Genomic DNA, 13,368 nt, shown 5'->3' on the forward strand with positions numbered 1-13,368 from the left:
TCTTTGTATGCTCATGCACAGTTATCTGGAACTAATAAAATTTGCTTTTGAACACAATTTAAGCAGTATCCCTGCTGTAGCCAGTGGCGGCTACTTGTGCAGACAGAAAATGCTACATTAGATGAGTAATTGTCCACAAACATCTGACTTGCTTCTTCAATATGTTATTTGGTAAATTATATTGGCAACCCGTTGAAGTTAATGTATGTTTTAAAGGGCGGCAGGGTTATACCTGTTCTGCTCCAATGCTGACCCTTGTTTTGTATAGACATTGATCTATTTTTTAGATTAAGTATATTTTTAACATCCCGCAAAGCTTATTCTGAACTAATGTGATAGAAAACAAAAGTAGAAAAAAATGCGCAATTTTCTAAATTACAGAAAAAGTCCTGTCAATCTCAGGGAAGAATTATATAATAATGGAGGAATCCTCAATATAATATCAGGATTTAGTTTTTTTTTTTTTAGTATCCTTTACAAATTTACCACAGAAAGAAAATACAAAAATGTTTGGCATTACATTTGGCTGTGAAAATGTTTTAAAATGTTTACTTGTATTTACTGTACTTGTTTTATTGTAATGGACTAATTCAGCGATTCCCAAACTTTTCGTTTAATCATGGCACCCTAAATCATCAAAATGTTTTCATGGCACCCCTAGGCCGAATGCTTCTTATTGAGAAATTCACAAAAATATTAAATGATGTTGAGTACATTGTGTTTAATTATCAAAGTTATGTGGTGAGGGTTCAGGATTTGTTTTTGTTTGTCCACATTTGTTACGCCATTAGTACTACTTTTGTCTTTTACATTGCCCATAAATAATATGAATGGATCCTGGTCCACCAACCCAAGGTAACCCTACAAGTGTCCTGAGGCAACCCAGGGTGCCTAGGTACACAGTTTGGGAACCACTGGTCTAAGTTATGATTTAAATATACATTGATATACATTTCTGTAGATCATAAAGTTTAGCAAGATGTGATTTTCATGACAGAGTAATGTATTATTTTGGTTACTGAGAGGAAGTATAACAAATGTTCTGTAAGGTATGATATATTACCTGGAAGGTAAGCAAGTAAAAATACATTTAATTTAGTATTTGTAAAAAATAAATGATATACAAAAGCTTATATTACTGTAGTTCTAAATACTACTCATGACTAAACCTTTAGAGCTTTATTTACAAGAGATTTACGAGATGTAATAGGGTGTAATTAGTTTTTTTTTAGACAAATTCGGAGTTTCTATGTGATTTTTAGTTCCGAAAATGTGTGATTTTTTTTTAAACACCCCCGACCATAACAAGCCCCCACTAAAGGTCCCCCGGCCATGCCATGAGCACTGTGCCTGGTCAGCCATGGATGGGGTCTGTGTGGGAGCAGCCCCCCCCCCCAAAAAAAAGGGGGTCTCCTCAGGCTTCGCCCATCCAGGGCTAAAGCCCGGGGCTGTCCCCAGCATCCCAGGGTGGTGGCCGCCGCGCTGATGAGTGTAAAATTAGAATAAAAACAATGCTTTTTCCAGTGGAACTGTAAGTCCCAGAAGGCCTCCCCCGCATGCATGGACTTGGCGAACCAATATAGCTTTATTATATTCATTTTACACCACTATACAGCTTACCCTGCACTGACAGTGGAGTGTCATTCATACTGGGGAAGCCGCTCAACCCTAACTAACTGAAAGTGTCTACATGGAGAAGCCATTGGACAGCCCCGGGCTTCAGCACTGGACAGGGGAACTGACTCCCCCACGGACCCCGTCCAGGACTGACACGTTTCGTCATGTGCTCATGGTACAGACGAGGGGACATTGTATAAAAAGTGTCCCCCGGTTGTGGCATGACACCGCTGACTGTTGGAACCCGGTGCTGGTTCCAAAATAGGGGGGACCCCCAGTATTTTTGAAACCAGGACTAGTCCAAAAGCATGGTGCTAGTTTCTTAACCCCTTCCTGACAGAGCCAGTTTTTGCGTTCCTGACAGAGCCCTTTTTTTCAAATCTGACATGTATCACTTAAGTGGGGATAACTTTTTTTTGCTTTTACTTATCCCAGTGATTTTGAGATTGTTTTTTCGTGACACATTGTACTTCAAATTAGTGGTAAATTTGGGTCGATACAGTCTGTGTTTTTTTGTGAAAAATACCAAAATGTCGGAAAAAAATGGAAAATTTAGCAATTTGCAAAATGTTAAATTTTCTGCTTGTGAGACAAATAATCTTACCACTCAAAATAGTTAATAACTAACATAGACCATATGTATACTTTATGTTGCCATCATTATTTCAACTTCCTTTTCATTTTTTTGGACACTAGGAGGCGTAAAATATGAATAGCAAATTCTCAAATTTTCAAGAAAATTTCAAACACTGATTTTTTTAGGGACCAGTTCAGTTCTGATGTGACTTTGAGGGACTTGTATGTGAGACACCCCCATAAATGATGCCATTTCAAAAACTGCACCCCTCACAGTATTCAAAACAGCATTTTGGAAGTTTGTTAACCCTTTAGGTGTTTCACAGGAATTAAAACAAAGTGTAGGTGAAATTTCAAAATTTCATTTTTTTTGCAGATTTTCAATTTTAATACATTTTTCTAAGGAACACAGTAGATTTTACTAGAGAAATGTGACTAAAAATTGATTCCCCCAATTCTTTGGTTTTCATAAATGTCCTATATGTGGCCCTAGTGTGCACGGTGACCAAACCACAGGCTTCATAATAGAAGGAGCACCTACTTGATTTTGGAGCCTCCTTTTTATGAGATTATTTTTTAGGCACCATGTAGGTTTCTAGGCACCATAAGATGCTAAAAGTTAGGAACCTCCCCCACAAGTGACCCCATTTTGCAAACTACACCCTTCAGGGAATTCCTCTAGGGGTATAGTGTACATTTCAAACCCCCAGGTGTTTCACCAATTTTGATACAACTGGGCTGTGCAAATGAAAAAAATTAATTTTTCATTTTCACAGCTCAGTTGTATCAAAATTGGTGAAACCCCTGGGGGTTTGAAATGTACACTATACCCCTAGATGAATTCCCTGAAGGGTGTAGTTTTCAAAATGGGGTCACTTGTGGGGGGGTTCCACTGTATGGGTGCTTCAGGGGTCATTCAACTAGAATCTGTGCTGCAAAATCCAAATATCACTCCTTCCCTTCTGAGTCCTGCCATGCACCCAACTGGTATTTTTTGGTCACATGTGAGGCATTGCCGTACTCGGGAGAAATTGGGGCACAGATTTTGGGGTGCTTTGTCTCCTTCATTCCTTGTGAAAATGAAAAATTTTGAGCCAGATCTGCATTTTTGTGTAAAAAAATGTACTTTTTTACACAAAAATGCAGTTCTGGCTCAAAGTTTTTCATTTTCACAAGGAATGAAGGAGACAAAGCACGCCAAAATCTGTGCCCCAATTTCTCCCGAGTATGGCAATGCCTCACATGTGACCAAAAAATACCAGTTGGGTGCATGGCAGGACTCAGAAGGGAAGGAGTGATATTTGGTGGTGGAATGAATGGTGGGTCCTATGTCGCATTAGCAAGACCCCGGAAGCACCAATACAGTGGAACCCCCCCACATGTGACCCCATTTTGCTCACCAGATTTTGGAGGGGGTCTGGCGCTGCGGCTGGTGGGGGGGTGGGAGGGTGGGAGGGGTGCTGGCGCTGCGGCAGCCGGGTGGGTGGGAGGGGGGACTGCCGGGTGGGAGGGGGGGGGGCTGGCGATCGGTGGTGATCGGTGCTGTACTTAACAGCACCGATCACCACCGATCACTGTGTTACCGAGCGGCTTAGCCGCCGGTAACACAGAAAACGCTGCAATTGGCTGTTCACATTTGAACAGCCAATCGCAGCGATCGCCGACCGGGGCTCAGGGACAGCAGACATCTCCAAACTGTCACCGCGTCTATGGACGCGGTGACAGTTTAAAACCATGACGTATATATACGTCTTCGGTCGGGAAGTACCTCCCGACCATGACGTATATATACGTCTTCGGTCGGGAATATCTATCTGTATATATATATATATATATATATATATATATATATATATATATATATATATATATATATATATATATATATATATATATATATATATATATATGTATATGTATATACACACACATATATATATATATATATATATATATGTGTGTATATACACACATATATATATATGTGTGTGTGTGTGTGTATATACACACATATATATATATATATATATATATATATATAATATCATTTCATTTTATTTTTTTAATTTCTTCACTGTCCCTAGTGCTGCTGCTGCTGCTGGCGGGGGGAGGGAGGGGGGAGGCAGCGCTGCGGCGCATAGCAGAGGGAGGAGATCGGCTGCCGGGTGCCGGGTAAGCACATAGTGCTGCCGGGTGGGAGGGAGGGGGTGTCCGCGGATCGGTGGTGATCGGTGCTGCACCGATCACCACCGTTTTTTGTGTTACCGAGCGGCATAGCCGCCGGTAACACAGAAATAGCTGTGATTGGCTGTTCACATTTGAACAGCCAATCACAGCGATCGCCGACCGGGGGGGGCATCCCTGCCCCCCCCGGGCGGCGAGGGGGGATGTCTGCTGTCAGGGACAGCAGACATCTCCAAACTGTCACCGCGTCTATAGACGCGGTGACAGTTACAATCCATGACGTACATTTATGCCATGTGTCGGGAAGTACTTCCCGACCATGACGTAAATGTACGTCAATTGTCGGGAAGGGGTTAATTTAGGGAGACCCAACACATGTTGTCCCCGGTATTTTGTAAACCAGTACCGGCTTAATGAGCCTGGGGCTGGTTTGGGTCAGGAGGTGGGACCCCATGCTTTTTTTTTCCACTTCAACACAATCTGTGCATGTTTTTTTTTTTTATTCGCCAGCCTGAACCTGGTCTATTTTTTGGGGGCTATTCTTGGTAACGTTTACCAAAAATCGTACCATATTATTTGCGAATTCTATACTTTACAGATGATTTCCCATTTATAATTTGAGATATATTTTTTTCACATGCCAAAAAGTGTGATTCAGACATTTTTGACCAAATATTGCACATTTCTAAAAAAATCGCACCCTATTACATTTTGTCCAGGAGCTTTAAAATATAACGTGTGTCCAAATGAATAGGAGACTTTTTCTGTAGCGGTTCTGTAGTGGGTAGATGTGTTTTTCAATAGATGGCGTGGCATTATTCCATTTGTGCATGTCTAGTGAACGGCTTCTCCTCCATTTTTCCATTCCTGTAAAGTAGTTTAATGCGGTCAGATGCATGATGGATTCCTCCAGGTCAGCACAAAGAACTGTTATCCAATTTCTTTGCTCAGAAGGTGAGAATGCTTCAGAAATTTATTGCAGGATGAAGGCTGTGTACAGATATGCCATAAACCAGGACAACATATAATAGTGTAACAATTGGCCAACCACAACAGTTTGTGTTTGGCTGCTTTGTTCACACTAGGGTATAGATATGATAATCTGTACGCTGAATGGTTCTAAAGCTATGTTGAATATTGTATACTATAATGCAATTCTGTATGTCTGGTTTCCATGTATTTTTTGCTTGTTTTATGTTATCTTCTGTACTTCTCTATTATGCAATCTAATGTACTGCTATTTTTGATCCTCTGTATTTCTTTATATCTATTCACAATCAAGTAATCTTCTAATGCCGATCAAAATCTCCAAATGTTGGTTTTAATTAGCATTTAGATGTTGTTTTTGTTTGACAACAGGGTAGTCCAATGGATCCAATGCTAATGAAGAGGCCTCCACTTTATGGAATGGGCAGTAATCCTTACTCTCAGACCCAGCAAAGCAGTCCCTATATTGGCCAATCATATGGACCTCAAGGCCCTCAAAGATATCCAATGGCAATGCAGGGACGTACTCACAGTGCAATGGGAGCGATGCAGTATCCACAGCAACAGGTTCGTGGTTTTATGTATATACTGTATTACTTGGGAGGGGAATAAATATAGATGTATTCATATGTATGTATTGTATAAGCATGTATGCTGATTTTATTTAGTACATTAAACCCACGAAACACTGAGCCATTCCCATAAGCGCATCTACCCGCCAACGCCCCACACCCCCGCCTGCACTGGTGAGTGCGAATAGGGCAGCAAACTAGCAGTTTGCCGTGCCCACTCCATCTGGCAGCTCTACATGCACATAAATATGCATGCCCAGATGCCAAACATTGCTCCCCTGTCCGAACGCATGGGGGAGAGATGGAATTACAATCAGGCCAATATTCCGCAGATAATATTTGGAAGTTGACATCAGTCTCTTCTTTAGAGCAGTTTACAATCTATATTCCATACAGTACCTACAGTAAGTACATGCGGAAACAGTCAGGCTAGGGTTTGTTGGTGAGCCAATTAACCTGCCAGTAATTTCCGCCGGGATTTCGTACCAATCCCCAAAAAATGATCACAATTGTGTTAGTAGATGGATGTAACACTGGTATACCCCATTAATGAGAAACCGCTACTGCAAACAATATATGAATTTTAAGGTCAATCACTCACTTTAAGTGCTATTTATTTTACCTCATTAACCCAGTGCGGCAGTACGGATGGTGTAATGGTTAACAATACTGCCTCACAGCACTGAGCTCATGGGTTTGTTTCCCACCATGGCCCTAACTAATTGGAGTTGGTATATTCTCCACTTACTTGCATGGGTTTCTTCTCACAATCGTGCGCACGTGTACATGTGATAGGGAATATAGATTGTAAGCTCCACTGAGGCAGGGACTCTTCAAATATTCTCTGTAAGGTGCTGCGGAAACTGTTAATAAATAAATAACACTTTGAGAGCCAAGTGAAATTGACAAAATTGGTGTGAAAATTGGCAAGCAAATATTTTTGTTCATCGTAATGACCTGTAATGTTTACCTTTTTATATAGGAGATATAAATTCAAATTAAAAATGTTGTGTAAAAAAGATTCTATAACAAATGTGAGCAACGCATTTTTAGCCAACATTTTGCACATCTCTCATAGAGATGTTGGCATTTGAAGCATGCGCATCACAGAGATGTTGGCACTCAAAGGGTTCATTTTTCATCCTTAGAAACAACAATGTGCACATTTAATATAGATGCAAATCTATACCGCTGGTGCTTTTCTAAATAAAATAAATGTGTGTATTTAATATCAAAATGGACTTATATAGTATTCACTAAACCCTCAGTAACTGATTAAAAACCTCAGAATATGTAAAGTTCTGTTAACATTTAATAATTTGCAAGCAATGATTGTAAAAAAAACTATCTATACTGTACGACATAATGTTTAGCAAATGGTTTAACATGTGCAGTTCACAGAATTGTGATTACTTTTATGTTTTTTTTACTTTATAGTTGGAACAAGTAAGATTTATTTTTATTCAAGTTTATTTATTCAAGTTTCCTTCCAGCTTTTGATGGACTATACATTTCAACAACCCCTGCCCTGCTACAGTTTTTTTAACAGGTTATGCTACTGTAAAGTTGTGACTGGGGATGCTGGAATGTGTAGTTCATCAACAGTGGGAGTTCCGCTTCTTGCCCACCCTGCAACAGAGCGAGCATACATACATAAATATATATATATAATATGACAGTCGACGACCCGGCACTCCAGTATACAGGAGGAATGGACCTGGGTGCCTTTGCCAGAATTGCAAATATGGGCATGATGAATACCTTTCTGGGTAAATCTAATAAATATATATATATATTTTTTTACTTTTAAGCGATTCTCCTAGTCTCTTATTTTGTTTGAATAAATTAGATGTGGGTTACGTTTCATATATTTACCTCCCTGATTTTTTTTTATTAAGTAGTAATGCACATATAATTGTACTTGTTTCATTTTTCAGTATAGTTCTTTTATTTTGGTCCCTCTATGAGCTTTCTTTAATAAGGAATTATGATTAATGGATTATGCCTTGAATTAATTAAAATCTAGTCATGGATTTAAGCATGTATAATTTAGGTAATTATACTCTAACATTTGCTTGGGTGGAAAATGGACTCTAAGTTCAAGTTATTGGCATCATAATGGTAAATTAGTTATTTCATGTTCCGCATAAAGTGCCATAGACTAGTCAATCAAAAATGTCTCAAAGATTATCAGACACTTCTCTTTAAAAAAAAAAAAAAAAAAAATATATATATATATATATATATATATATATATGAAAAAATATAAAACTAAAGTCCTTTGCATAACTAGTTAATATATACTGCAGAATGTGTTACTTGGGTACAGAATATTGTAAAATATTTTATTACAGAACATTGTAAAATATTTATTACAGAACAGTATATTGTACACATCGTATAGTGTGTACTCTGGATCCATTGTTCACTAAGTCCTCCCATTGCATATGCTGCATGTCCAATGAGATGATTCCATGGCTGCCTTTGTGATGCATCATTACATTGCATCACCACGTCAGTGGGTTGCATCATCATGTGTGTACCCAGCTTTAGTAGGAGTTAGTCTAAATTAGCTAATGTATTGAATATTATATAGTGTGCACGAAAAATTGTCATGTTCTGGTAGCAATCAGAGGTGTATTTTTACTAAGCCTCAGAGAGATAAAGATATCCACTCCTAACTACCATGTTTGAAAAATTATAGGAGCTGGTTGGTACTTTGGTTACATTATATTTCTCCACAATATTTCTCAAAATGCTCAGTAAATAGGCCCTAGAATCTCTTAATTTCTCAATGCTTAACATTTTTTAGCATCTGCTAAATTATGTATTGTAGCCATGTGCTAATAAATGCCATGGCAGTTTTTACTTATACGTGATTTATTGTGCACAATTGTGTTTTCCTTTTACAAAATTGGGGAGTATTTCTCTTTTCTGTTGTTCGCCAGGCAGTTATGTACTTTACCTGCACTTATGTAAGTGATTGTAAGGTACATTTTATTTGGTACTCTTTACTTAGAAGGGCGCCCATCTCGGCCATCTCGGGCATTGAATGCACTAAAAAATCAGGTGCGATGCGACAGACGAGATGCCCGAGATTTCCCATAGGGAACAATGTTAAATGTCTCAATTGACCCGATTTTCCTGTTCAATGCCTCAATTGACCCAATTTTTCCATAGGAAACAATGTTAAATGGGCCACAGAGGCCAAATAGGCACCCTGAAGTGAATAATGGCCACCCGAATTGTTAACGCCACCCCACGATCAACGTCAACCCGAAGCGTGGCGAGCGCAGCGAGCCCGCGAGGGGCGGCGGTACGCGTCCTACGACCTTTTCATACCCCCACTATCCACGTCGGCGTGGAGTTGAGAATAGAAAGTGTGGCGAGCGCAGCGAGCCACCGAGCCCGAAGCGTGGCGAGCACAGCGAGCCCCGCGAGGGGACGCGGATACCTTCACAGGTATCCGCGTCCCCTCGCGGGCTTCACAGCTGTCCGCGTACCCTCGCGGGGCTCGCTGCGCTCGCCACGCTTCGGGCTCGGTGGCTCGCTGCGCTCGCCACACTTTCTATTCTCAACTCCACGCCGACGTGGATAGTGGGGGTATGAAAAGGTCGTAGGACGCGTACCGCTGCCCCTCGCGGGCTCGCTGCGCTCGCCACGCATCGGGTTGACGTTGATCGTGGGGTGGCGTTAACAATTCGGGTGCCCATTATACACTTCAGGGTGCCTATTTGGCCTCTGTGGCCCATTTAACATTGTTTCCTATGGAAAAATCGGGTCAATTGAGGCATTGAACAGGAAAATTGGGTCAATTGAGACATTTAACATTGTTCCCTATGGGAAATCTCGGGCATCTCGTCGGTTGATCGCACCCGATTTTTTAGTGCATTCAATGCCCGAGATGCCCGAGATTTTTTACTAACGATGCCCACGATCAAAATCGTGGGCGCCCTTCTAAGTAAAGAGTACCTTTTATTTTGAATATCCTATACCTTCCCTTGTACAGGTTAGGTGAAATAAGTGTCGCAGCAATAGCCACGTAAATGGTTGAACTCTTTTATCTTGCCTGCTTTTTACACATGCGGAGATTTAGTTCAGTTTATTTGAAATCGTTTGGTTTGTATATTAAACATGTTAAGTAGATGAGTTTTGTGATAGTTCCCTTCATTTACTGATTGCTGTTTAATTGAAAATGATCTGTAAGCAGGCAGTGACCTGGCACAGTGATTGGCTGCTGGCCGTTATCCTGCTAATCTAATTGGCTACGGCACACTATGGTTATGATCACTAATACTCAGTAGGGAAAATATAATTAGGATAGTGAATTTTATTGAATGGGTATGGACACCGCCATGATTTTATACTGGACTTTCTCCAGGGTTAATAATGCTGATTATGAACGTCTGTTTATATTTGTTTCCATGTTAACCACAACAACAATAACAAAATCTGCTTTATTTCTCCTCAACACACTTTATTGATAATCTATCTAAAATAATTTGTTTGTTGATTTTTATAGAATTTCACATATCTGTAAGTTAAATAATTAAATGTTTTTAACCGGTGTAAAAACAAACAGAAATTGTGCAGGTAAGGAATCTAGAACATAGCTCCAGTTCTGTTTTTTACTGCTAGGAACAATAGGTTTTTGTGTACAGAGAAGATTAAGTGAAAATGGACTTCCATTTAGCAAAAATGACTGTGAATCTGGATACTCTCATTGGATATATTTATTTTAAAGTACATGTCAAATACATACAGTAGTTACATAGTTGATGAGGTTGAAAAAATACACCAGTCCATCAAGATAAACCTATATTTGATATCCTGTGGTCCCTATCTTCTATTTGTAATTTACCCAGATGAATCAATCACCTATCTGTTTCAATCCAGAAATGTTTTTTTTTTCTCCCAAGATGGCAGTTCTATTTCTCTCTGGGTCCACTACTATACATTTTAATTAATGGTTGTAACCCAGGGTACGCTTCTCTGCTATAAAAAAAATGTATATCCCTTTCTTAAACCTATCATTGAGTCTGCAAACTCAAATGTGTTTTGAAAAGCGGTTGTGAACTAGTTATTTTGTAACTGTGTTTATAAAGTCATTGTAGAAGCAAGAAGCATTTGAGAAAAAAGCAAACCTACAGTAACGCAACTATGGGTGGGCTGACCATGAAAGTAATGGAGAACATAGTAAGACCTATCTATGCTATCTAATAACAATAAACATGCTACTAAAACACTACAGGGTATGCGCTGTAATTCAGTTCTCTGGTATAGCAATATAATAAATGGTCTAGCAAGTTAGAATATGACTCTGGAGGGTGGTTTAGGGTTAGGAATAAGGCGAGATATGCTTACTGGAATGCTGATCCTCAGGTGCTGAAACGGATCATCATGTGACTACCAACACCTGGGAGCGGATGCTGTAACTGTTGCTCAGAGAAGGTAAATTCCACCATTGTTTTTTCAATAGCTCATGATGTTGACATGTCAACTGTTTCGACAAAGTCACGGTCAACATATTGAGAATGCGGTACGCGTGTAGAGTGCGGTGGTGTATAGTATGACTTGTCAACAATCATAAAGTCAGTTCTTATACTCGTACTCCAGTTAGCACACATACTGTAGTTCATTGTGCAGTTGTCATCATACTCTGCAGGAATCAGTCATTTATTTATTTATTTATTACCAGTTATTTATATAGCGCACACATATCCTGCAGCGCTTTACAGATAATATTTGAACATTCATATCAGTCCCTGCCCCAGTGGAGCTTACAATCTATATTCCCTACCACATGTACATGCACACACATTCACTCTAGGGTTAATATTGTTTGGAGCCCATTAACCTACCAGTATATTTTTGGAATGTGGGAGGAACCCAGAGTACCCATAGGAAACCCACACAAGCACAGGGATATATACAAACTGTGCACAGTTAGGGCCAAGTGGGAATCAAATCCATGACCTCAGCGCTGTAAAGCAGTAATGCTAACCATTACTTCATCATAGCATTTCTTAGTAACTGTTCCTTTCCCACTCTTCCTACTACGACACCCAACAATAACAAATTAGCATGTGCGAACATGCTTGGCTTTATGAACTGAAAATGGCCCCATTGCTTGTAAACATTCTTGCTGTATTGGGTAGGTGGTCAATTAGAGGAGGCTATAATATGATAGCTACTGTATAAAGGAGGGATTGTGCTTAAGGTTTATGGGTCATTTAAAAATGTCTCTCTATCACCTCAAAAATAATACCTAGCTTTTATATAATACTTAGGGGCCAGATGTATCAAGCTTCACAAAGTGATAAAATTGAGAGTGATAAACAAGCAGCCATTCAGCTCCTACCATTCATTTTTCAAACCCAGTCTGTGGCATAGCAGGTAGGAGCTGATTGGCTGGTTGTTTATCACTCTCCATTTTATCACGTTGTGAAGCTTGATACATCTGCCCCTTAGACTGAAAAATACTTGCTTTATTTGGAATACAAATGAGTCCATTCCGTATTTGGTTGTATTTGCTCATCTGGAATCACCCTGCAATTAAGACATTTTATTATTGGACTTACAATATAGTAAATAGGAAAAATGAATTAAGTTCAACTGACAGCTAAGTAGTAATTTCTAATAAAAAAAACATTATTCTAAAAAGAAATACTGATGACAACCTTGCTGGAAATTCTCATAAATAAATACATTTTTCCTAAATCCTCATTATGTTCTCAAGCACCTTTTTTGTTAATGTGATTTTTTTTAATACTGTACCTTAGGGCATGTAAGGGTTTCACCTTTTTTTTCTAAATTACTGTTATTAAATAAGCACATTTAAATCCTTTAGCCAGTAAGAAAAAGTTACTGTATGTAAATATGGTCTTCTAAATCAATCTTGGTAAATGGTAGTGGCCTGTAGGAAAGCTTATTGGCTCCAATCCTGCATACCATTACTTCATTCTGGAAAAGAGGATATTTTGGACTTAGTAGGTAACTTTCCAACTTGGACTTGTTGGATTGTTTCCAATGAAAGTAATTTACTGTTGGCCTGGCAGGTTATGTACACAAAGTTTTGCAAAAAGGTAGTGTATTAAGTTTAGTCTCAAGTTTCTGAAGGTATTTTTTAAAAAGACCCCAATTTATAATAATCCTGGAGGGCTATATCTCTAGGTTGGGAAGATTTGCTTTTGATAGTTTCTTGTAGATTTTGCTGCCTATAATTGTACACTGAATTACGTGATATGTTTTGGTGCAGCATAAAGCGGCTGTAGTATGTGTATTTATTTTGTTATGTGTTTTGTTGGTTAATTGAAATTTTACTTTTTTATATATATTTTAGCTGACTTCTACTTGGCGATATAAATATCCAGATCGAAACACAACAAAATTCTAGTCACAATTGTGTGCTGCCTTCAATCCTTTATTAAGT

At 39.1% G+C, this 13,368-nt stretch overlaps 1 protein-coding gene across 12 annotated transcripts in view; it reads left to right on the forward strand.

The window, feature by feature from the left end:
* Positions 1-13,368, forward strand: part of ARID1B (AT-rich interaction domain 1B) — a 434,060-nt gene that overhangs the window by 53,815 nt on the left and 366,877 nt on the right. For 10 of the 12 annotated variants that reach the window (XM_083176326.1, XM_083176327.1, XM_083176328.1 and 7 more), the window contains one exon: positions 5,737-5,931. The exons of the other annotated variants lie outside the window; for them this stretch is intronic. In XM_083176326.1, coding sequence (XP_083032452.1) covers positions 5,737-5,931 — 195 coding nt within the window. The remainder of the gene's footprint in view (positions 1-5,736; positions 5,932-13,368) is intronic. 12 annotated transcript variants of the gene reach the window in all.

This window comes from Crinia signifera, chromosome 3, assembly GCF_055691185.1.
Source record: "Crinia signifera chromosome 3, ASM5569118v1, whole genome shotgun sequence".
NCBI lineage: Eukaryota > Metazoa > Chordata > Amphibia > Anura > Myobatrachidae > Crinia > Crinia signifera.